This window comes from Diorhabda carinulata, chromosome X (assembly GCF_026250575.1).
Source record: "Diorhabda carinulata isolate Delta chromosome X, icDioCari1.1, whole genome shotgun sequence".
Classification (NCBI taxonomy): Eukaryota; Metazoa; Arthropoda; class Insecta; order Coleoptera; family Chrysomelidae; genus Diorhabda; species Diorhabda carinulata.
In genome coordinates, this window is record NC_079472.1 from 22,057,519 (window position 1) to 22,084,513 (window position 26,995).

At 31.2% G+C, this 26,995-nt stretch overlaps 1 protein-coding gene across 13 annotated transcripts in view; it reads left to right on the forward strand.

The window, feature by feature from the left end:
- LOC130902399 (uncharacterized) overlaps positions 1-26,995 on the forward strand; it is a 215,283-nt gene that overhangs the window by 110,788 nt on the left and 77,500 nt on the right. For 6 of the 13 annotated variants that reach the window (XM_057814505.1, XM_057814507.1, XM_057814511.1 and 3 more), the window contains 6 exons: positions 1,649-1,852; positions 4,369-4,644; positions 9,465-9,607; positions 12,436-12,480; positions 23,227-23,345; positions 24,549-24,713. In XM_057814505.1, the coding sequence (XP_057670488.1) occupies positions 1,649-1,852; positions 4,369-4,644; positions 9,465-9,607; positions 12,436-12,480; positions 23,227-23,345; positions 24,549-24,713 (952 nt within the window). Of the gene's footprint in view, positions 1-1,648; positions 1,853-4,368; positions 4,645-9,464; positions 9,608-12,435; positions 12,481-23,226; positions 23,346-24,548; positions 24,714-25,480; positions 25,580-26,995 lie in introns of all 13 variants that reach the window. The other 7 variants (XM_057814510.1, XM_057814508.1, XM_057814513.1 and 4 more) reach the window with 3 other exon arrangements.

Consider the following 26,995-nt stretch of genomic DNA (forward strand, 5'->3'; position numbering starts at 1 on the left):
TTGAATATAAAAGTGATTATTCGTTCACAAAACAATCAATTCCAAAAAAACCTCTAAACCTTCGAAGTAAAAATGGATAGATGGAACAATGTTATCCGATTTTTCTAATTTATGTGAATACCATTGAGCTATTATACATTCTCTTCGTTCGTAATACCATCGTTACCACTCGATTTTTGAACCATCGTAAAAAGCTTGTATTTGCCTTTTAAATGGGCTCTTGCGCTAGAAAAATGAATGCAGATGTTACAGTGAATTAAATTTCCCACGAATGTACGTGAGAAGGAGAAATTCCTGTCGCCGCTGAAAAATTACGAGGTAGAGATAAAATTTCTGAACGAGATTTTTTCAAACAAAGCGATATACTAGTAACAAAGTCCCTTTAGAAAACTTTGTTTATTCAATCATTCCGCCCTGTTTTCAAAGCATATTTTAAAATTAACATATTTCAAAGATTATGCCCTTAATACTTTGTTTCTTTCAACATTAAAAACTAATTAAAAAGCCACTCTAAAAGAAAATTGGGAGATCTTTCCGATGAGTAAAACACCTTGTCTCTAAAACTGATGTCAAAAAAGTATTTAGCGGAAAGTGGTTACCCTTCGTATACTTTAGATTCTATTTTATTACATGTGTTTAATTCTGTTACAAAATAATCTAAACCCATTATACCAAAAGGTCGAAGGCTTATCGCCATTTTTCTGATGATATTTGTACGAATGTACCCCAAGTATGGGGTACTTTCCTACGCCTAAGGTAGATTCATAGAGGGTAATTGAAAGGCCAATTGAAGTCGTCAAACTTTTATCAATTATCACAGAAATATTTATGTATCAAAAAACTAACTTAATAAATAAGTGACTTAACTCATAGTGAATAAATCATACTTTAGAAATATAATAAAAAATGAAATCCCTCATTTTTAGTTTATTTATTGATAATTACAAGATTTACAATCAATTTAAATGAGATGTTCGCAATCATTTTCGGATGACCTTGTTGTTCAGTCTTAGTAAAATTAGATTTAAAGTAGGTAATTATACATTTGGTTGTTACTTTTGAAGTTATTGCACATTAAAATCATTTAAATGAACTGCAAAAGCAAAAAGTCTTGCTATTCTAGCTGTACATAGTGGCCGGTATGACTATACACACAAGAAAAGCCGTGTTTGTGTGCCATTCAGTTTTTCTGTTAAACAAACGAATGTGCCCCCACATAAGAATGGTGATCATTTTCCCCTATATATTTGTGATGAAGCGAATATTCGTTATTCGTATTGGCGGATATTCGCATTTACTATCGCATTCGCCAAATCCAAAAAAATGGAAAATAATATACATATTAATAATATGAAAATGAACACAAATGAAAAAGTGTTATCCCAAATGTGTAAAATAAGGGTGGTGACACATTAGCTTCGGTGTACATTTCTCTAGATTATATTTCACATTTGCACAACGCAATTCGTTAAAATTTGCAATAATGACCTGCTTGAGTTAAAAATATTCATTCACGCATATTCCATTTCAAGATTGAACTATTATTCATTAAATTCTCTTTCGAAGTAGTTAATTTGAATAAGAATTTTCTTGTCAGGTAAATAATTTATATTTACTATGAAGTAATTCATAATTATTCTTTTTTCAGTCTATGGATCAAAGTAGAAGATATGAGAGCCTTATCTCTCAATGTAAGGCTGTTTCTGCTATATCTGACCTCACTCACCTTTCTCGATCGTTACCCGTTCCACAAGGAAGAGGTCCGATTTTACGAAGAATCTTTGTTCCTCCTCAACCTCCTCCACAACCAACAGATGTCATAGAAGGAGAAATGCAAGACCCACAAATTAACGTGAGTATTATTTTTAATCGGTAAAATAATAGGTTAACGGATTATGAATTTCATAGAAACAAGTTTAATAAAGATAATATAGTGAACCAGGTACTAAATGGTTGTGGTTGATTCACATTATTATTATATTCTTTTCTTCACTTTGCTTCTTTATTTTTGTAACACCGCAATCTCCGCAATCTTTTGATTTTGAGGATCATAAATATATAAGAATATACCATTGTGCACCATTTTTGTGTGTTGCGTTTGTGTGTGTTTTCTGATTCATGCACAAATTTCTGTCACTCTTTGTTATTCCCACCTTTTTGATAATAATTTTCTTCCTTCTAACATTGCAACAATTCAAGATTTCTCTTTCTATCTATCTACCTTGTCAAATCGTTTCTGCTGATCTATTGCTCTTCATTCTACAAAGATGTCCAAACCTTCTAGGCAGTTTTTTTTAATTTATTTTATGCTCAGGTTCCCTATTCAAGTCTTGCCTTATGGTTTCTTCTACGATCTTTTCTGGTGACATCTTCAACTCTGCGTGAATATTTGAATTGAGCTGCTTTAATTTCGCTTTTAAGTGAGTTTGTTAGTACCCAATTTTGGTTATCATGAATGAGGTCAATTAAATATTCGATATTCCTCACTTGTTCCAAATGTATTTCATTTAATTTGATTTTTAGGTCTTCTTTTTTTTCCATACCATTATTTTTGACGGCAAAAATAAATTCAGTGATTTCAACCATTATCAATATTTCTTGAATCCTACTTTTATCTGCTTCGTTTATGTTTCCACTTTTTTCAATACATCATTATCATTATAAATAGTGCCGGACTCAATACTTCCCTGTATTAACCCTTCTTCAGTAGTAAAATCCTCGGATTAGTCATTATTTTTCCTCACCTGATTCCTTGTTTTTTCATATATACTTTTGATATTATTTCTCAATTTTCTTCAACTCCTATTTATTGTAAACTAGTACAATATGTTTTCTTCAGTCGCTATGAAACAAATGTATACTTTTTGATTTGTTCCCAGTTATTTCATCTATTATCCAGTAACAAACAGATTCATATCTTTTCAGCTCCTCTACTTCTTGTTTAACTGTTTCTCTTGGTATCGGTTGTTTTTTAGCTCTAGATGACTATCATCTTGGATTCCCAGTATACTTAATCTGTCTTTAGCAAGCTTCTCCTGTGTCACTTAACACTATATATCTTGGCCTTTCCTTCAAATTCAGTTCACTTTTAGTATTCTTTCTGTAAGTCCAGTCCAGTTTTTGTAACATTTTTTATGCTCTTTTCTCATTATACATACAGTTCTTTCTTTTGCTCTACTTTTTGTATCAATCCGATTAAATATTAACAAATGTTAATATTCTAGTTCAATTTCCCATTAACCATTTCTTTTGTTTTTCTAGTTCCCAATATAGTCCACATTTCTTCTTGAAATTCTTGAATTAGTTAATTTTACAATCCTCATAATCCTCTTTTGTTCCATGGTTTTATTTCCCATTATCTATGATTTTCCTCGTAATATATTTTACTTCATTAGTCTTTTTGTGTACCTTTTATTGCTTTTTTGTACGTTCTGCTCAATTATCTTTGTCATATCCGTTTTCATAGCCATTTTCATATTTTTCACTTTTAATCATTTGACTAATTAATTTTATTGAGGTTCTCAAATAAAAATTTTATATTTGTACTTCAAAATTTTAACGTATCCGTGCACTGTTACCATAAAGTCAGTCAATTGGTTTTATACCACTATGGATAAAATAAATATGTTGAGACGAAAAATAAACTTGTTGGAAATAAAGCAACTTTAGTGTATATAGTAGTATAGTTGACCGAACATGAGCTAGAAATATCTGAGAAATCAAGAATGGATCAGAAGTGTGGATGAAATAGAGCTGGAAATTAATGTGGAAACTCGTAAAAGCAATATTACTTTGAAATTTGAGCTTCAACTTTCGAATGTTCCAAAACTACTGTACCCTTGTCGTGAAGTTATAATGAACATAAACTTGAAGTAAATATTAGTTAAGATGTTTCCACATTTTATTTTTCTAATGTTTGATAGAAGTTATGTGTCCGAAGTTTCCGGCCCCGAAAATTAATCAAAACTGACAAAAACTGTTAATTATTGTTTGCTATAAAAAATCTAAATGATTGCTAATATTCATAGTTTCCTTCTCATAAATAATATATAAATAATAACTAAAGTATGCAGTTGACGCCTGCCAAAACAACTGGGCAAAGTATCGCAAATTGATACTGATCCATTGATCAGAAAGCTTCATTGTTTTGCTACTATTGATTACATCGATTTTAGGTTCGTTTGCAAAGGATTTCAGGTGTTTAAGTACCTTAAAATTCAAATCGTCTCAAGATTGCAGATTTACTCGCCAACAAACATCAAAGCAGAAAGAAGAAAATAATGTTAATAAACAGAATCAACAAAATAAATACCAACTGAATCATATAAAAAAGTTAAAATGTACCTTTCCATTTTTCTATTGTTTCAGGATGGTATACCCCCTCCCTTAAGAGATGAACTAGTGATAGATAAACTATCAGCAGTACAACTAAAACCAAGTCACGATGTCCTAAAAAAAGAAGCATTGGATTTAGATGTGCAAATTCGTCAAATACAAGATTCTATAGATACATTGCTTCGCATGCAACAAAAGTCCGTCGAATCATCACTTTATAACAAAGCCAACGAATTGCAAGAAGACATATCAATGAAGAGGTTCGACCTTAGAGTTGCACAGATACATCTTAGTGCCATCAATTCACAGGTAAAGCATTATACTCCGAATATTCTATCAAATAAAAGTTATTGGGGCTTTGTGGTTTCAATAAAGGGTAGTTATATGATTAACGACATCACATCTCTAGGAGGTTTCACTGGATTTTATACCTAATTTGAAACGAAATCGCTATTTGCGTGCTTTACACGAACTCGGAAACCCGAGAGAAGACGAGACAAGAAATTTTTTTTGCATAGTGTATCAAAGAGAAAAATAGAACTGTTAGAATTCTCACGATCTTCAAACTTTTTGCTTCTATCGATATATTTCAGTATATATATCTTTGTTTTTCTATAGAATATTTTCGAAAGGAAAAGAAAGATTTGATGTTTTTCATAAAATACTCATCCTTCTCTTATTATATCTCAGACAATATTTATTGACTGTTACTTTTATGAATATAAATTAGTTTTTTATAAAAATCCACGATCCAACCAATTGGACCCGAGTGAAAAATTTCATTTTTCATTTCGCTCAAATGATTTACATATTAGTCATCTTTTACTTAGGATTTTCTACGAAATGAGATAAAAATAGTCACAGTAAAAGTATTTTCTTCAACTTAAAGAGAAAGGAAAAAATTTTTGATCTCACCCTAGACGAATAACACAGGGTAGTACTTGATTCTCTAATGTTTAGATTTCTGTGAGGTTTAGAAAAACAAGTTTGTGAAATAATTATTGAATTATGTTCTTACAAAAGTGATTGAATGGAGATCTTTCATTAATGCGAAAACTATAGAGGCAGTGCAATTAGAGGATGTAGTGCAAAATACCACAATTCAAAATCGAAATGTAAGGACCTTGAAGTGGAAAAGCCGGCAGATCCACATTTGATCACAAAATAATCCAGAAAAAATTACAATAGAACAAGAAATCCACTTATCAGATGTAGATCTACAGAAGGCATATGATAGTGTACACTTCAGTAAACTGAGGACAACGCTATTCAAGATCTACTTGGAGCAGGCACTCCAGTGACAATGCTATACAGGCGACCAAATAGTAATAGCACGACGATTTAAGCTACATAACTCATAGAACTCATAGGTGAGTATAGGAAATGGATTTGGAGAACGGGACAAAAATAAAGCATAGCAAAGAATATAGATTCTTAGAGGATGGAACACTCGACACAGCAATCAAAGAGAGAAATATACAGGATAAACAAGTCATGTGACTAATTAAGAAAAAAAAACATTTTTTGCCATCAAAGTTATCGCCTTCAAGAGCAATACAATCATTTCAACGCTTCTTGATGCCGTGCTTATAGAAAGATTTGAGTTTTGTCTCAAAATAGGCTTCAGTTTCAACAATTGCTTCTTCATTTGACCTGAATTTCTTACCGGCGATCATTTTTTTGAGATCAGCGAATACCCAGTAGTGACCGGGGGCCAGATCTGGATTATACGGTGGATTAGAGAGCATATTGAAATGTTCTTTGCTCAATTCAACGATCATTGCCATCGGCTTGTTAATCGGTCTATAATCTTTCCTTTTTGAAGATAGTCGGTGAACAATATTCCATGCGCATCCCAAAATACTAAAGCCATAATCCTCCCAGCTGACTTTTTTGACTTTGGACACTTCGGACGTGTTTCACAGTCCACTCAGATGATGATCGTTTTGATTCCGGAGTGAAGTGATGGATCAATGTTTCATCCATTCTCGCATATTGATGCAAAAAATCGGATTTAGTATGTGTAAACATGGCTAAACACTTCTCTGAATCATTAACACGTTGCTGTTTTTGATCGACTGTGAGTAAACGCGGCACCTACTTTGAAAAAAGCTTTCTCATAGTTGAATGTTTATACATAATTGTGAACACATTGTCTTTTGATATCTTCACGGCCATCGCTATCTCACACAATTTCAATTTTCGATTAGATATAACCAACCTGTGGACTTTTTTCATATTTTCTGGATTAACCACCCCAATTGTACGACCAGAACGTTCACCTTCAACGGTGTCTATACGCTCCCGTTGAATTGATTTTCGGCATTGGTAACGGTTTTTGGTCGGCCAATTTTAGAGCGATTTTTAGTTCGATTTTTCAGTGTAACGCAACTAGTTTTAATTATTTTTTGACTCAATGAATCCAATATCGTACGTATTTGTTCAATGTATATTATTTATTTTTTCTTATTTTCTCATTTCAGAATTCACAAACTGCTGTTCAATCAATAATTCAACATTAATTTACAGAATCACATTTCCAGGTAGCAACCATTCAAAAATTCAAACTTTCTCTTATAAACTTCCTCGTGCCTTTTCGCCCTTATTCGGCCCACATTTCAGCTGCAATCTGCGCGAAGGACAATTTGCGCAATCAGGATTATCAATAAATTGTTGTCCTAGCTCCTGAACGGATCCTAAAAGCGTGCTTACTACTTTTGAAATTGAATAGCTTGTTTTCCATCGATTCTATCGTGTTGTCGTGTGTATTGTTGAATATTTTTCAAATAACATGCTGTGATATTGTTGTTGATTGTGATTTTGTACGTTGCTGTTACGTTTCCCACAATATTTTGGTTAAATAACGTTTATTATCGTGAGATTTTCGCGCGCTAAAATGGGTTGGGTAACGTTGAAAACCCATTTGGTAAGTGAAAAATTTTGTTTTCGTCTTATAATGAAACAAAAAATATCTAGAGAAGCTCTACAGACGCAGATGCTATTGCAATAATTCAGTCTTCTAAAACATACCATTCCATAGAGAGCTTTGATGATTAACGAAAACATTCTCTGTTATTTAGATTTTTCGGTATCTATAAATAACAGGCTTGGTTTATGCAGGAAGTTTTTATGAAAAGGCTTTTTTAACATCCTATCACGCCACATAATTCAGGAAGAAGTAATCATGTTATTTCAATGTGTCTTCTTCCTAGCTTATATTTGGTAATGACAACAATTTTATGTTTAAAACAAAATAAAGCCTACAGGATTTTACTACAAAAACAAAATAAATATGTAATAATTAAAAAGAATGTTAAATTATATTTTAATAAAGTCCCGCAAGAGGCAAAGTTCTTTCTGTTTCAATTAAACTCAAATTTTAATTCAAGAAAAACTACAATCAGACAATTCATCACATAATTACTAGATCAATAATTAATTTGATAGGAGGAAATTTATAAGGGTGATAAAAAAATAATATATCTAAAAATGTGAAGGGACATTGCACTAGATACTAGAACAATATCAGTGCATAAAAGCATTCAATACTAAGTAGTTCTCAACATTAATAACGGAATTTCAAGAGAAATTAATTTTTGTTAACATATTAAGCTTCGAGATCTTTTCAAATTCTTCTAACTACAATCAGTTTTCACTTTGTATTTTTATATATCGAATACTGAGAGTTCCAATATAACTATATCAAATAAAAACTGAGCTTCTTGTCGTATAGAATACCTAAACCACCTGTGCATGCAATGAATTCCACCAAAAACTGTCTAATTACAATTGTGACCCAACGCTTTGTTGATTCAAATTGCGCGTCTAGAGATTAAAATTACTTCTATCGAATAAAAAATTCATTGAGCAAAACCGTTGAACTTACCAAAAAATACCCTGGAAAATGAGAAATTATACACCTTCTGTCATTGTTGATGGAAATGAGGGTTTAAAATATGTATACGAATTTGTAATTTTAAAACAACTGGAGGTAAACGATTTGAACTAAGTAAATAAATTGTTGTCACAAATACGTAACTTCAATAATTATGTTATTACTTTATGTTTCAGCAAATAGTTCATGGATAAAGTTATATTATCGGTGCACCCAAACAATCATTTTTGCAGCGTTGGAGTGATCCCGACTATAATTCTGTTATTATCTTCAGCTTTACATATTTTGTGACAGCGTTTCGTGTTTAATTAAAATTTCAATTGAAGAAGACCTCAAATCAAGTCAAATTATCACAAAAAACGATCCCTGGACATGCATTGATGTTCTAATTCATTCCATCTGGTATATTGTCGAGATACCCAATTAACATACTCGTTGGCTTCAAAAGCTGCTTGAGTGCCATTCTCTTTACCATCATTAGAGTTTTTTCTTCTTTTTATTCTTCGCGCCACACTGCAAAGGAAAAATTTTCCTCTATCACGGCCATTCTGAAAATCAAATATATCCTACATAAATAAGTCCCTAACTCAGTCAGGTGATCCATGATATTAAAATAATTCATTGTTTTATTCGTAGAGATGATTTCATCACAAAAAACTAATGCTAAGATCTTATTTGCAAATTAATAAACCTTTACGTACTTTAGAATTGAAATATGGAGCTCGTACCGTTCTTCAGACTCTTGGTTTAATCCAGAATCGTGTTGGTAGATCCAAATCTCATTTGAATTATATACAAAATCATTTTTAAGAAACTTTACATTTGTTTAGAACGATGTAATACCACTTTAAACAAACTTAAAATGACAAACAATCACTTATTAAACGACAAAATTTATTAAACATTACCATTAAACTAAGTTGAAATTTCTGGTTAATTTTATATTCGTCAAGTATCAATATTTTGTATTGAAATTATACTGAAATATTAATGTCTCGGTAGTGTAGCTCACTAATTTCATGTTTAGTTTGTTAATATAAAATGTTGGATTCTGTATAAGGAGTAACAATTCTCTAGAAGGGAGAGACTTGGTCTTACACGTAATTGAACATTTTAGTAACGTTCATACACCTTTATAAAAGTTTTCTTCTCAAGACGTGAGTGTGTGCTTAAATGGAGCTCGGTGAATATTATTTCAGACTGTATTTTAATCTCTAACTATTTATTGTTGCAGAAAGAATTGTTTTCGAATAAACTCGAAGGAGATACGGTAACTCGCGAACGTAAAATGTCATCCGCATCTCAAGCAAGCATGAAAAATAAATGGCTCAAGGCTTTTAAAAGTCTTAAAACCCCACCACCAGAAACAGAACCAAAGTAAGTATTTTTTGGTTTCTATCCATTCAAATTTTTGTTGATTTGTTGTGATTTGACCGTTTTTCTTTTATTTGTTTTTTTGGTGAAACTTATATATGTATATCAAAATGTATTTTCAAAAGTTTTCACTCAATACTTCTATTTAGCTTAAAATGTATATTTTAAAGATTCACGGATCGTGCAAAAATGATCTACAACAATATCCAATCAGGATCGTTTGTATGGTTAAAATTACTTCAGATAAAATAGCAAGTCGATTGTACCTGGAATAAATCTGGATGGATGTGAGTTAAATTAGCAAACAGTCATGAACATCTACAACACAATTTCTATGTTTTCTCGCCCTTATAGATGAAAGATTGAGTAACTTATAAATATGGAATCATATATTAAGCAAAATATATGAATCCACGCCTTATAACTTCTACATAAATGTGTCTATTTATTGTACACCTTGATTAATTTCAACAAGAGCTTCAACAATCAGAATTTCTTGAACTGTGAAAGATATATATGGAGAAAGTCTGAATGGAATTCATAATTATTCGATATTATCTCAAGAAATCAAAATTTCGTATTTCGAGTTCGTATTTTGACATTTGGATCAATTTCAACGGATATATTATTAAACTTATAATTAATAATACATTTTGATATATATTCGAACTTCTTCTGTAGTTTTTAATGGTGTATACAAAGATGTTAGAAATTGATATAAATTATAAATAAAATTCTTACAAAATAGCTTTTCATTCATACATATAACTTAGGTTTAATACCATAAGAACTTTCTAGATAATCCTTTTAGTGGAATCGGTCCAATTTTTATACATAGGGCATAGAACCCTGATTATGTTTTTATTGATGCATTGGTTGAGCAAAATAATCCCCAACTACCCACCAGGATTCTACATACATCCGACAATCAAAAATATCAAACTTGGTGCTAACAAGATTACAAATCGAATACATCTTGTGAACTGACGATAATTTCAAAATATCTGTCGGTGGAGAAAGAAAGCAAAACGTATTGTCAATACTTCTAGCAACTCTCGAGATATTAAATCTGAATTCATGAATATTGAAAAACTTATTTGGAGTATACTATTAATATATGTCAAAGGATGCTGAATGATGTCCATTTTAATGTGAGTTAACAGCAATCTCAAGTTTCGGAATGTGCATCAGCAATAATTAGCTCCAAATAACATTATCGAACTCAAACTTACCCCCTACCTAGGCATAGTACATAGTCTGAAAGTGTTTATTATGCAGTAAGCTCTAAAAAAACCGCGTCCTCAATTTTAGATCTGCCTTAGGCATAGTACAATCTCTGAACGTCAGAATTTTTATCCCACTATGCATTGCTTTTTTGTTCTTAATAATTCCGAATGATTGTCGTATTTTTTCAGGGTTATAGCCGATTCGTCACCAAAAATATTCTACCTATTTTCCCTAAAAATCGAAAATCTATTACAAATTTTTCTTTCTTACGTATTTCTCTCCATTTCTTTCTTTCTTTTGTTTATGATTGTACATCGTATAGGTTCTTTTCTTTGTTCTCAGTCATTTTGTTGATTTCGTCCATTTGGGTATCCCCTGGTCTTCCTCTATTTGTCACTCTTATTGTTCCATATTCTTATTGTAATCCTTTATGTCCTGGATATTTCACTGATCTATAGAAAAAATGTTTTTATCTCGTTGAATACTTTACCGGCGATAGTTGTTCTTTTTGTTATTTCTTTGACTAATTTAAATCTCCTGCTATCATTGAGCTGAGATATTTGAAGTGTTTCACTCGTTTTATTTCCTGTTTTTATGTGGTGTGTCTTTGTTTTTGTGCTCATGTTTATCATCCTCGTTTTATTCAAAATTAATATCCTTATTGTATTTTTAGAATGTTTGATTGTACAGTGCGAGATTTTGATTTGGAGATCTTAGTCTTCTGCAAACATGACCATGTTATTATCGTAGCATATTTCAGTCAACGCAGCTTTGTCCATTTTCCAGTGCCCTACTTTAGCTTTTCTGACTGGTTCATATCTCTTCTTCAGCCTCATCTTTTATTCATAACAATGGACTTAATATGCAACCTTGTTCTACTTCCATTGTTTGTGTCAAATATTCCAATTTTTCATGTTGCTTTCTGACGTTTGTTCTAATGCTTTTAAATGAGTTTCAATTCATTTCTATCTATCTATGTATCAAAGGCTTTTCCAAGATCAATAAAACACAGGTGTCAATTTTTGTTTTTTCGTATTGCTTTCTCTGCAGTTTGTCTCAATATGAACATCTGTTGGGTGAAAATTCAAACTGAGTTGTTTTTATGAATGGGCGAAAATATTTTTATATTTCTTAGGTCTCACTTTGTGGGTAATAATTTTTATTATGTTAAGATGGGTCTAATAATGTTTTTTATAATATTTTCGCTTCGTTTACTTCTTTTATATATTGTTTGGCACTGTCATTGACATTGACACTAGTTGTTTGGTTTTATAAGATAAAAAACTTTTTTTATATGTGTAGCTTGATTTAATTCAGACAATTTATTGTGAAAACCAAAAAATCATCATTTTGATGCTATAATTAGCAGAACTAGAATATTTTATAATTATTTGTACTGAAGTCATGAGGTACAAAGTGTTATCCACTATTTGGTACACCAAAATTAAATCGTAATTTATTGTTATTGCAAATATACCAGAAACTAAGAGAAATGAAGAGATTAATTCTTAAAACATATCAAATAACCTTTGTATACACCATTCGTAGTATTTTTGACTTCTTGAATTTGTTCAATGATGTTTGTTAATATTTTTTGAATCTAGAAAAAACCAAATGTATCATGCAGTTTCAACGATCATGTCTATGAGGTAAAAATCATCTTATTTATCATCTCTTTCGCTACTGTCTTAGCTCACTTTTTGATGTTCACTTTTCGAAACTTGTTTTAAAACCAACAACTCAATCAATCGAATTGTAAGTTAACAATTTACACGCTATAACTCAAACCATCAAGCTTCTAGGCACGTGTTTCCCAACGTGAGGTTTACGCAATTTGATTATAAAAGAAGGCAATTGGAAAATAGAAACTACACTATTTAACTCTTTTGCTCTGAGTCATTCTAATGAAATGCTAGATTTCGGTGCCAATATTTAAAGAAAAAAGACAATTCTCAAATAATTGAAGTCAATAAATATTATAAATTTGTTTGACCAGTCCAATATATGTGGTTTAGGCGTCATCATTTCATTTTTGTTACAAAGGGGAGCAAAAGAATTTTAGAAGAGATTGAGTGGAGCACAAAAAAAATTGGGAAACATTGTTCTAGATGATATATAGATAAAATAATCTAAATCCACTCTAAAAAACTTTCTAATTAGGACACCCTAATGAAGATTTATTAATTGAAGTGAGTGTAACAGTAATTGAACATTATTTCAAAACATGATTTATTTAGAAAAATTATTTTCAGTGATTGAGTTGATGGTTTTAATTTGCTACACTGTACAACAACACAGTTTACTTATAAGAGTCTATAATTTGGATGCAATTCAATAATTTCGTTAGTCGTATTTTTGATTTTAGTTTATTTCCCACCAATCACAAATATTATATATATAAAAAATGTGATGTAAAGAAATTTGTGAACATATTAGGTGTATTGCCTGTTCCTTAATCGATATCTTTCCTCCTCCCGTCTCTATGTTGTCCTGTTTCGTGGTCGACATCTATTCCGTGTTCCAATTGGAGATTTATCTCTCGCTACTTTCACCAGTCTCTTTTCTGTCATTCGACTCATATGTAAGTTCTATTCGTCTGCAATTCTCTGTTTTTTTGGTCAAGTAATGTTTTCCCACGTCCGCCTTATTATTTCTGTTATTTCCTTTTCCCTTCTAGTGACGAAAACGTTTATTTTTCATAAAAAAAATAATAAAAAAAAAACAACATATATTTGAATAACACTGTATATAACATTTAATCAAAAAAATACCCAAAATGTTTGCACTAGTGTGATAAGTTTTGGAACACGGAACCATACACAACAGAACATCACAATTCGGACAAAAGTATCTGATTTCCTTCCTGGTCCTTTTTCTCCTTTTATTCCTTTTCCTGCAACAAATGTTACACACTGACGCGTCGGTGTAGTTTTTTAATCTGGAAAATATGTGGTGTGATGATCTTCTTAATCAAGGCCGTTCAAGGTACTTCCCCAGCATTTGTTTCACCAGGTCCATCTGATAGTCTAGCACTGATTTTCCTTCGCTTCCTCAGCCTGTTTTCTTTGTATAATATGAAGGAATTCTCCAAAGCAAAATCCAAAAAGTAAAAGAAGGTTCTCTCATATTCTTTCCCTTTTTTCGGAATCCAGTTTTTTAGGAACTACTTTTCTTGTTCCATAAACATCTGTTTGTTTGGATATAAGACCTTCTACGTATCTTATACTAGTTATGTCAATTCCAACATTAAAAGTATTTAATGGTTTTTTAAGATCATCTTCAGTTTCGGCACATGACATCGTCGGCACATTATTGAAGTACAAAACAAGCGTTTTGAAATTCAGTATCGACTATTAGTCAAATCTTTCGAAGGAAACCCTACATATTAATGGATACGGAGATTTATTTAGAATACAAACTCATTTATTCAGTAAACATTCTGGTACAGATATTGTAGGAAATCAAGTTATGAGATTCTTCAACAAAACTATCAGTGAGATAGGACATTTTTAATAGTTCTAAGATGAATTGGTACCACAATTTTTGTTCTAATTGTAGACATGGTAATGACCCGAATAAAGTCAATGGCTGTCTCTTCCCATTTTTCGTTCTTTGATGCCATATTTCTAAGTAGATCCATAGATAGAAGAGAATCAAGTGAATCGCCAATAAGATACCCAGATTTTAATCTTTTGGACTTTCTATGCGGATACGCGGAAGTTATTTCCGCTATAAAATGGCAGTATTGCATTTCAACAAAATCACTCCTATTTGGATAACCTGTATGCATTATTGTATATAAAAATCGCAATTTCAAATTTTACTCTGGTGGTATGATTATTATCAAAGGAAAGTCAACATTTGAATTCACCCCAAATTACAGACTCTGTATATTCCATTAATGTATATTCCACCACACTATCATCATACTATCATACCACTCCAATAGTATTTTAATATATTCCGTTGCATATTATGTTGTTAACAGCTGCTCAATGGAATCCTTTATAGAAAATAAAAACTAAAAGTAAGGGACTCAGATCTGGTGACCTAGATGGAAATATTACAATAACGATTAAGGGCCAGAATTAGTTTCTATGGTTTTGCTTGCTTGAAAATGAAATTTAAGAAGCAGTTGCTTCTGAAGAACAGATGTATAGTGCCTTATTCAAGCTATTCATATAAAATAATCTGCTTCAGGAGCATTTATACTTACAACTTTATCCGTCTTGATCACACAATATTTTGTAGTGAAGTTCATGAGTTTCGAACACAACGCGTTCCATTTTTTCAAATGATATCTTGAACTAATCTGCAATTTTAATATTTGGAATTGATATGGAATAGATTTATTGCTTTAAATTCAATAAGTATTATCACCGGATATTAACAAGACAAGAAAAGTCACTATAGGATCCTCCCCTTGTTATGTCTATCTCACTTAAATGTTAGAATCTACTCTTTTTTTGTCCTCACTTGCCGTGAAATAGCGTTTTTTTTTTAAATTAAAGTAATTCATTCACTCAGTTTTAAGTTTGCTACTACAATAAAATACCACGAAAGTGCAGTGTTGATGGATGTTCTTCCAGAGAGTCAGTAACTGGACTTATTTTTTTTTTACTGTTTTTTGACCCCACTGTAGATCATTAGGTATTCTTCGTATTGTTTTTGGCCTTAGATTCCTGTAGGGCGCAAATGTCGATGTTGTGATAATTTAGTTCCTTTGTTATCTCTTGTTCTCTAGTGCTGAGGGATCTGATGTTCTATGTTGCAAATCGTAGTACATTTTTCTTTTTCAATCTCTGTGTTTTTTTTCTCGCGTGTGTCGTCATCTTTTGTACAGTCCGATTCCGAGACAGGCTGTCGGGCTGTAAGTAGAATGAGCAAGGAAAGATAGTAAGGATAGCACGAGACAACTCACCACTGGGGAAAAGAAGTATGGGAAGGTCACGAAAAAGATGGAGTGATAATCTTACCATCAATTGGCCTGGTCAATTTAGTTACAAATAAAGAGTGTGCAAGTTACATTTCCTTGAACGAAATATATATTACTTGAAAGTAATGGGAAGGAAACTAAATCGAGAGGGTTTTAATGTTATAGATATAGTCTCAGAACAAGGAACTAGTTTTAGAAAATTGGCTGACAAACTTCTCAATTTAATACCAGACAATTCTACTATTTGGGTAGATAATATCAAACTTGTTTATACATATATACATGACGTACCAAGCTCACGAAATGGGTTCTTAAGCTGGCTCTGTCCATATACAATGAAATTTTAAAATTCCGCAAATTCGCGCGGCGCCTTTAACCTTTTTTTATAAATAGCGGATGCACCTTTGATAAATATTTATTATAAAAGGCAGTCTATTACAGTATTTCTTCTAATAAGTTCTAGGAATATCTATTTATTTATTTCTTGTGCTTCTTTTAGTTCTAGAACTTTGTAGAATTCTATTTGTGGTATATAAAAAAGTTTGTGAAAATGCAGTAAGTTAAATTTCAAATAAATAGTCATAGTGAAAAGAACGAATTAGTAAAAGTGATCGCGGAAATTATTTGAGTGATATTTATAAGTAAATTATTATAAGTTAAGTGTAAATAAATTAAGAACGGAAGAGACAGTGTTTATTAATTCATCCCACAAATATAGAGTGTAAATAATCAAAAAACGCTAGAACAATTTTTATTCTTTATGATCACTATAAGAAAAAATCAAGAAGATTTTGCATTAACTTCACGGACGAACATAGAGAAAAGTGACATACGTGGAACGATGTATAAATAATACTATAAATTCCATAAATGGTTGGAAAATAACGATAAGTTCTGTTTTAACTTCATGGGAACCCTGAGATACAAAAAACTTTAATTTCTATAAACAAGGAACCTAAATGAGGATTGTCTAGAGAATTGTTGGGTTCGCAAGAAATTTTTGCGAAAATTCAAAAAATTCAACCGTAATCCAATTTTGTAGGGACCTACGTTGAAATATTTTGATGAGTTTGAAGGTGCAAATTGAAGTTCTGCTCAATATAACTACACATATTCCACAAAAAGATAAAGATATCGATGTACCAATGGTAACTAGTAATAAAACTTCAAAAGTTTTTATGCTTTGGCCACCTATTGAAAAATATGGTAATCTACAAAACTCTTCTACTAACTGTATAATGTTTAATGATGAAAATATTACAAGAATCTGCTACATATTTTGTTGAATAATAAAGCATATTTTAATGTTAAATGCTCTGGAGGTCTGAATTTATTTCCAAGTAATATCATAGAATATGACAAACAATTAATTTTTGGAGAATTTTAATGAAGTTAATTGTCATGGAAATGTCTAAGCAATATATAAGTTATATGAAAATGTACCTATTATGAATCCTTGGGGACATCCTTGAGAGTTTCCTAATAAATAATATTTAAGACTTTATATCAGGCTACGTATTTTATATTACTCTTAAATTTACTAACCAACAAGTATTCTTCAGAAAAATCAATAAATCCCAACATCAAATTAAATATTTGAAAATCTGTCAATTTTAATTAGGTAAATTCATTTGTTTACGTAACCCTGATTTCACTGTTGTATTCATATAATTTTTATAACTATAAATCTCACAAATTATTACTTTTTATGGGTCTTTTTGTTAATATCCACCAAATAAACAACTAAAAATTGTCCCAATTGGTCTTTTTATTTACACAAAGTATCAAATCACCCCGGTAAGTGAAAATTTATTCGCTCCAACCTCGTATAAACATTGATAACTGCGAACATCTTCTTGTCTTGTTAATATTCTGTGGTATCACGAAGAATAGTTGAGAAAAAGGTCAAATTTTGAACTAAACGAGTCGTCAACTCAGGTGACATCGCACGTGCCATAATTCGATATTACGTAACTTTAGAAATATTTTCCAATTTAATATAACAAGGGGTGTAATTATTGCATATCATCCCAAGATTTTGATAACAAAATATCAATAAATTCCATAGTTGAATCTTTCATATTGAATTTTATATTGAGCATCACAATAACTCGCCTGTCAAATCAACCGTGCGCTATCATAATAACTGCAATCGAGTTAATAGCAAAACCTTGTGTCAGATACACGTCCAACCACATTCAATTATTGTCTATATGAGATCCTAAGTCTCGTTTGATCCACCAATTCCAATGAATTTTTCGATTAATCTGATACAGGATATACCCAAAATTATTGTGCAGAGATCTCCAGATAATAGAACTTCATTACGAATTCAATTCGCTTTAATAAAAGACAGTTTTGAGATTTCGTGAATTAAAATGAACAGATATATAAATTACATAATGTTCAGATTAAGGGTAGAAATATTGGAAATAAATGAAACTGGATATCTTTTACGTAATTTAAAAATCACGTAATGTGAGAATCATTGAAACAATTTTTTTAAATTATACAAACCAATTATATAAATGGATCGAACTAAAATGAGAATTCCGAATTCAGAAGAGGATTTAAGTCACATGTCAATAAAATAAGAAAATAGGAGGATAACCATTTACCAAACGACTCGACAGTGGATGGAGAGACAATTTCAATTCTTTTCATACCTATAGCTATTTTTGAATACCGACGATGTTGAGGGAACAAAGAAGGATCTGGAGCCATCTAGTTTTATCTAGATTGAATAGAAATTTACAGCTTTTCAGTCTATGTTTTATACCGAGCGTTGAACTGAAGCATGAGAAGCTTACTTAATTGAGTTTTCAGAGGAGAAATCCATCAATCTCCGTATAATAAATCCGTTATGTTCCAATATTTTTGGCAAAAGATATTTTACTATATATTTTTGATAAGTATCCTTAATGAAACTTTTCTTTACCATAATTAACAACCTAGTATCGAGCAACAGGGGCTGCAAAATCTTTCAATAGATAATTTTGCGAGATAAAAACGCCCAAAAAACTTCATTGAGGTTAATTAGTGGGAGTTATCTTGTTTTGGTACTAAAGGTTTGTTATATTGATATAGCCAATTTTGAGTTGTCCTTACATAATTGCAGTACTCTAATTCCGGCCATAACATAACTTATTTAGAGTGATAGTTCTTGATATACCTTCCAGAATCAAGAGCTTCCTCCTTCTAACTCGAACCACATAGGGTCTGAATATCCCTCTGGTCGCAATCGCACACTAGACCAGAACTTTATCGTAGAATTTTACTTTTTCTTCGTATTTTACATTGTTAGAGCACTCTTCTATATTGTTCGTATAAAAACCATCCTGTACTTTTTTTCGGAATTGGCAAATATTTTTATCGTCCATAACAATGATTCTCTCATTCGCAAAATGTATCCGTCTAAGTTAAAGACACCATTTTGGTATCCGTTCTTAATAGTTCGCAATATATTTAAGACACTTTCATCTTTTTCTGATATTTTTGACCATTTCTTGCTAATTCCTTTGATACAATATTCTTTGAAATATGGTATTCACGCGCGCATTATGTTTTGCTCTTCGTTCTAATCTTTTTGCTCTTTCTCGTGTTAAAATTCTTGGTTTTTGGGAAGTTCAGACATGGTATTCCCCCTTTAAATTTGAATATAGTCGATCCTAATTCCTAATGATGATTTATCTTATTTCAAGCTTCTATGATATTTCAATACAACTTATATAAAACATCTAGCGAATGTCAAGGAAATTAACAACCTGTTTACAACGACATTATGATATGGTATTCTCACAACCTATTTTTAACCTTAATTTTATGCCAACACTATTGCGACATACGTTAAACGATGGAAAATGATAATAGGAAGGATAATTTTCCTCGCATCTTGTGTCCGACACCACCTATACCAAATTTATGTGTTTAGGGCTTAATTTAAGCTGATATTTTGTTTCGTAAAAACACACCGATAATTGATGTTTAGTGCCTTAAGATTGGTACTTTGCTATTATTGTCTTGGAAAGATTAAATGCATGAATAGAAACAATATTCTCAAAATTAGAATATGCAAATATTCTCCCGCCTGAATTTCCGCGTAGCCCTCCATCCACTATTAAAAATTCATAAATCTTCTCTCTATTCTAATGCAATACATTAATGGATGTTTGCAACAACATTTTCCATTATCTTTCTATTCTTTGCGGCGTCTATTAACGACTGTATATCGTGTAGGCCTGTCCGTTGTATGATATTTCGCAGTTAGTACATTTTTCTTCTTCTGATTCCTCTCCAGCCTTCTATCTTGCCCTCAATTAATAGTAGCGCCATCTGAAGCTAGCAGTGAAATAAATAATGTTTTTTTTTGTGGCAAAAATATCATAAAAGATCATCTTCCCAAAGACAGAAAAATCACAACATACATTGAACCAGATTGTGCAGGAAGACCTTTAGTGTATTTGGTTACCTGAATCAAGCTTGAACCTTTGGAAATTTATTAAATAGCTATAAATCTCCCGGTCGATTGTTATTTCATTATTCTAATCAATTTGACTGGTTTTGTCGACGGGATTCAGGCTCTTCATAATCTTCATAGAGTTCAATTGAAATTTAACTTAGGAACAATAGAATTGGAAATAAATTGAAAAAATGAGGATATAGAAAACACATTTGAGTCGAAAATATTGCGACAATATGGACACATTTAATGAATTTAAATATTACACGGAAAAAAGCGAGCTACAAAATGGAGGAAATATTATCAGTAAGACGAAATTATTGATGGGTAGATCAGGTTATACATGATATAAAAATTTTATAACAAATACAGAAGCAGGACTGAAAGAAAAAAGAAAAGAAAAATGCTTGTTGTAATCCTGTGCTTAATAGTGAAGAAATTTGAAGTAATTTACAAGCTACCGGACGAAAAGATGTCAAATCGTTAGGTTACAATATCAAATATTCAGTCATAACGAAGCCATAGGGTAGTCTTAGTCTGGAAATTGGGTACTTTAGCTTCCATACTCCAATGATGTAGAATAATTTTTCTAATATCCAGGAAATTTCAAACTTGGATAACATTTCTCTTCTTTGTGATAATAGTATTACGATTTAAAAATTCATAGAACTGCAAATAAAGATTTAATAGAGGCATTCTCTAAATGTATTGGGTACTTTTTCACTTAACTTGAAGAGAGTCGACTGGATAGTACCAGATTATCTGCAGCATTCCTAATAGTTCTACAATCGTTGAAGATAAGTTTACTCGTATTGTTAAGAAAATGTGACATTGAAGAGGTTGTTCATTTGCCTATGTAATATAAAATTTGACTAGTCATCATGAAGAATAGAATTGATAATATTTTCGGGTATAACATGAACAGAAAAGTTCATTACCTCCATAACCACCTATATCGCTTTTCAAAAAAGCTTAAGTTATTATAGTGAAAAACATAAGGATAAATTCTACCCGGACATGGAAGATTCATATTAACGACGTTTGTATATCCACGTTACGGTCCATTACTACAGAAGTTTTCTGCAAAACTATTTTATCAAACAACTCTATGCAACTAACTAATGTCCGTTATTTGATAGTGTCATAATTGGAAAATGAAACCAAGTAAAAATAGAGATTTCGATTCTAGAACAAAAAATTTATCAATTGAAAAACCGCAGGTATCAAAGTGTCTGACATTCATATGATTCATACAAATGACACCCCTCACTCTCTCATTTTTTGCAAATGTTGCCCTGTGCACCAAGAAAATAGAAGAGTACGTATTGCTTTTTAATGTGTTTGCTAACTTATTGTCGTATCTTATTGTATTGTACTCAATTCAAACAGTAGTTTTGTATTTGTCTCGAGTATTCGTTATTTTCAATATATGTTAATTAACATTTCTCATAAATAAACTGAGAAGAGAGGAAAAACTACTACATAATAACAAAAAACATATAAATTCTTCTCATTTAACGTATAACATGACAATTTATATAACCATTAAGTATAACAGTTATACAGTATAACATAGTTACTATGTATAACCATGAATTTTCACCCCAATTCTCTTTTATTATACGTTCAGTACTTTCCCAAAAATGAACAGAAAATGTATAAAATTTCATTTTCTGAAACGAATCGATTCCAACAACTGAAAATCTACCACCTAAATAGGCTTATATTACCTAAAAGAGTCGTTTCTTCTCCTATTCCTTCATTTTCTCTCCAACGAAGTCTAATAAAACGTGCTGCTATATGAATATGTAAGTTTTGTGTTAAATATCAGCATATGTGAATGATTTTCACTGGTAATTAGAGAAAAGAGTATATGTAAAAAGATGTGAAAAATAGAATTATGATTATTATTGAAATTTAATTAGCTGAATTTCTTATTCTAGTGTGTAATTACAAATCAATTAAGAGTATCCTTTTGACTGTTCAGCTCCAGAGTCCCCATCATTCTTACAACAAATGTCTCGACCATTTTAGTTGGTTGGATCCCGTAATTTCAGGTACTTCTTGAGGCGACAATACCCTATAAGAAAGCCAGAGATAAGGCGTAGCATATTTTTGCTCCAGATATTTCCTCCATCTCACAGCTCGCTAAAGGAGTCTCTAAGTAAGCACGTCGTAGAAACATCCGCTAATGAAATTATCTCTCAAATTTTTCCATATCATGGCATTACCTCTAGTAATTGCACTTTTCTATATCAGCTTCCATCCAATATAAAATATTTGTTGTATTTTTTTGGAAAGTATATTGGTCTCTTTGCTACCTTTGATTCTCAAATGACTGGAATCCCAAACCAATGAGGCATTATTATTCTTTCTTATTTTATTTAGTTTCCTTCTGCAATCACAGATAGTAGTTTCTTTCCAGGTAAATTTTCCAAAACCTCTCACTAGCAAGTCTTTCTGTCCTAAAGTTTGAATGGGAGTCTCCTTTCCCAATCTTGAATATGTAACACAACTCAATTTGTTAATGGTTCTATCGAAAGGCTTTGGCTAATTCCTATTGACTGCGCCAAATATATTTCATTCTTGGTGAAGACGTTAGTTTTTTCGTCAAATTACCTATTAATGCAAATTTTCTAGTTAACTCCCCTCATATTCTCATAAATGCTCTAATCATTGACGCCCTATAGTTAAGTCAGTGGTTTATCAGTATTTTGCAATTTCCAGGCGTCTTTTACAATCAAGGCTATCGAATGTTCCAGATAGTTGATTATAAAAGCGTTTAAAATCTTATTAAGACTGCATTAGAGCATTTTCTCTCGAAAGGAGTAACCAACTTCGATTATTTTCTACCTCAAAATAAATTAACTTTCAATATGCTGAAATCGATAAAATGTTATTAGAGTCTCTCCCTCAGCGATTATTCAGAGATAAATACAAAACCAAATTGTTTCTATCCCCAGTAGTATTCATTTTCTCATTTTTATATTTGTTATATAGGAAAAATGGGGCCGCTGCTACAAAAGAATTGCTTAAAGGAGATCCGGATGCGCATAACTTTCAAGAAAATACATATAAGAAAATCACTCCTTGTGATGTTTGTTCACAGGTACTGAGAGGTAAGAATTCCAAATTATTACTTACGCCTATTTCTTTTTGTTTTTAAGATTTCTAGTCTTGCAAACTTCTTATTCCATATTGTTTTCAAGAAATTTCTTAGTAGATGATGTTCTAAAAAATCTCAACAAGGGAATATGTAGATGATATAGTTAGAGTAAAGAAGGAAACATTTGGTACTAGAGCTAAATCAGAAAGAGAAACAAGGAATTTAAAATAAATAGCAGTAAATCAAAATATGAGAATATGATTATAGAAATAGGGGACAAGAATTTAAGGAAAGTGTAATGAAAAAGAAGGTCTGATATAGACAATAAAAGCTGATATGCCAATAAGAAATTACTGAAAAGGATACTACGAATAAAAGTCACTACATATCTACGTAATGATAAGACCTATGATAACGTATAGAAGCACAAACAACGAAAATAAAAAAATAAGAGAAGGAACTAAAAATACTGTAACAAAAAGTGAGAAAAATCTGAGAAAAAAAACAGGATAAAATGGTTTCTTCAACGTTATAGATAGAAACAGGAGTTGCAATGAGATAAAGAATACTGAATGAAATATGTAGAGAAGGATTTATTGAGAGCTGAAATAGAGAGACAATATTGATCGATCGACTATCGGGCGTAAAGGTGTAGAAAATTATACTGACAGTTTTGGATTTATTGCAAAGGAATGTCGTATTTTCTTGAAACTAGATCGAATTTTCAAGTCACCATGTTTTTTTTACTAATTATCGGAAAGTTTTGAATTAATTTTTGTTATTTGGACTAGCCGAGTGGGAGTTCTGTTATGTTTTCCGTAGGTTCAGTACTGCTACTCCGTGGAATTAATACTCATGAGGACTTCTCTATATTTTACTTTAACGTCTGTAATGACATTTTTCAGAATTTCTTAATTGAGATTGCATGAAAAATATATACAAACGTGACAGAAATAAGTTAATTTTATGGAAACTTCTAAGAAGTTGGAAAGAGTATAATGAAATATGAAAAACATTGTTTAAAAAGCGCAAAAAAATCTTATAAATATTCTATACACCTAAAAAAGAAGCGAAATATATTTAGATTCTTCAATTTTTTCCATAATTTCTTGCTGCAACTAGTACTATTCGTGTGACTGATGATATACCCAATTCTATTTGTATAAAGGATTTTTGATGCAATCAGAAACTAACAATCATATTCATCTTATTTTAGGACATACAAGGCAAGGTCTGAAATGCAGGATTTGTAAAATGAATATCCACTTCGACTGCGTAGATAAAGCATCGAAATGTCAAACAAAAGCAAGACTTCTTAGACGACAAAAATCGACATCTGAAATCGAAACCAGAATCCCAGACATGAACCTCGACGATGAAAGTAAGTTTATACTTTCTAAATATGCATATACTATTCAAAAATATAATTTATGAACTGTTCTAGCTAAAATGTAATGAAAATAGTTCATATTTACTCTGTAAACATTTCATATTGATACTTTAGTAGTATAAGAACTTCTAGTCAATACTCATTTTGTTCGTAAACATTATCGAAATGTTTCGAATAGATTCTGATTCATTTTTTCAACTTCAACGAGTTATTCAGCGCAAAATCAAAGGAAAATTGGAAATAATAAGAACGTTTGATAATGTGATTTTGAAGTAAATTTGAAATTGATATGTATTGTCATCGAATAAATTGTAATCAATACCCAAACGCTGATTGTGATTTTCCTAACGCCAATTAGATTGAAGTAATTTATGAACAAGTAAGTACAATTATATATAAAACAAAGCGTTCAAGGAAAACCTAAAATAAACTGTCATACTTCCAATAAGTATTATAGAAAATAAAACACCTAGTTTTAATGTGCAAGTGTGACTTATCGATCCAAATTTGAGAAAAATCCAACGGCTGGAAATAAAGGAAAATTGAACACCATCACATTCAGAATCACCTCGAAGCTTACTCCTACTGAGATCGATTCCTTCTAAAGTATCTTATCCAAAGAAACCTTTTTCTCGAATGCGTGAATTTGAAAGTTTGTTATCTTTTTTTCGTAAAATTAATTCAGGAAATCACATTCAACATTTGGTTATTACTTTTATTGTCATCAATAAAATTGATAATATTGAATTCACCTTTAGGAGTGGCAGGAGTGTTTACAATGACAACTATTAATAGACGTTTATCTATGAAGAACAACAACCAGATTTACCCAAATCTCAACAACGCTGTTGTTTTAGGTACTATACGCGGTGTTGTTGCTATAATCACCATGTTAACTGGAGAATTAATATCATCATTTTCACGTAACTTACAAGAATACATGGCTCATATTTATTTTGCCAATAACATTAGTCTTCATTTCCGTTAATACATAATTCTATTTCAACTACTCTTTGGCAAAATAGATTGGCAAGGTAGGTATAGGGAATATGCTCACGTTAAGAAGATCCCTCCATAAAACACAGACAAAATGGACTTTTTGTTTCTGCTTGATGCAAGAAATACTCATATTGCTTCGTAGAATAATTTTCTTGGAATATAAAATAAAACATCTATTTGTATATTTAATATATTAATTTTTTTTAAATCTGGGCGTATTTACAGCATAGGCTGATAATATGCCCATTGCTCATAGATAATTCTAATAATAGAAAGCAAACAGAAGTAAGTATTCTCCATTTTTTATTTTTATAAAAAAAAACGATTCTCTGGTTTCATAACAACTCAAACGCAAATAAAACAAAAATTATATAACAATAAGAACAACAAAGTTTTCAGAATAAAACTAAACATTTGTTGCTGCCTTTAAGGAAAGAAAAATTTTTCAAAAGTGTGACTTCTTATTAAGAACAGTCTGGACAAACAAATTAATTTAATTTTATCATTATGGATCAAGATCTGCGCATTCTTCTTGAATAGATAGTGGTAGATAAAGCAAACTGTACACAGCCTCATATATTTTTTTAATCTTCTTCACAAAGTTTGCAGTACCAAAAGTCTTTGTTCTTCCGCGTTTGTTTGTCCTGTAACGAAATTTTTCCTATAACGCTTCTCTATTTTGTTGCTTTTTTATTTTTTCCTTATTGCCGTCTCTGTTAGTCACCAATGCTTCGCTATTGATCGCCTTTATTTCATTTCGTTTCTTCACTTGTACTTCTTAATGCTACTACTAACTTCTTTTTCTCAGTTTTCTTTGCTACTCTCTCCATGTAATTTCTCATTCTCATTTTGTTTTGTAAAATCTTCCTTACATTGTTTATTTTTCCAACTGTGTCACTTGTTCTAGGATTCCTTGTTAAGCTTCATCTTCTTTCCAAGTTATTTCTTCCTTGTTATTAATATTTTTCTCCCAACCTTTCATTTGCCTTTCTTCCTCTGATATAAAAGTTTCAGATAAAGTGTCTCATTTTATCGCTTGCACTATCAATATCACTAATTCCACATTTTCTTAGGTTTTTGTTATTTTGGTAGTTTTTTCTAGCTTTGGAGGTTTATTTTCTTTGAAACCTTGGTAGTTCCTATTTAGTTATCAATTATCCTCCTGCTATTAATTTCTAAAAGTCCTGTTTGTTCTAAAGTTTTTTGTAGCTAAAACTCGAATAAAATTTTCTTCAATAGGTAATTCTGTTAAAGTAGTGGTAGCAAAAGCGAAA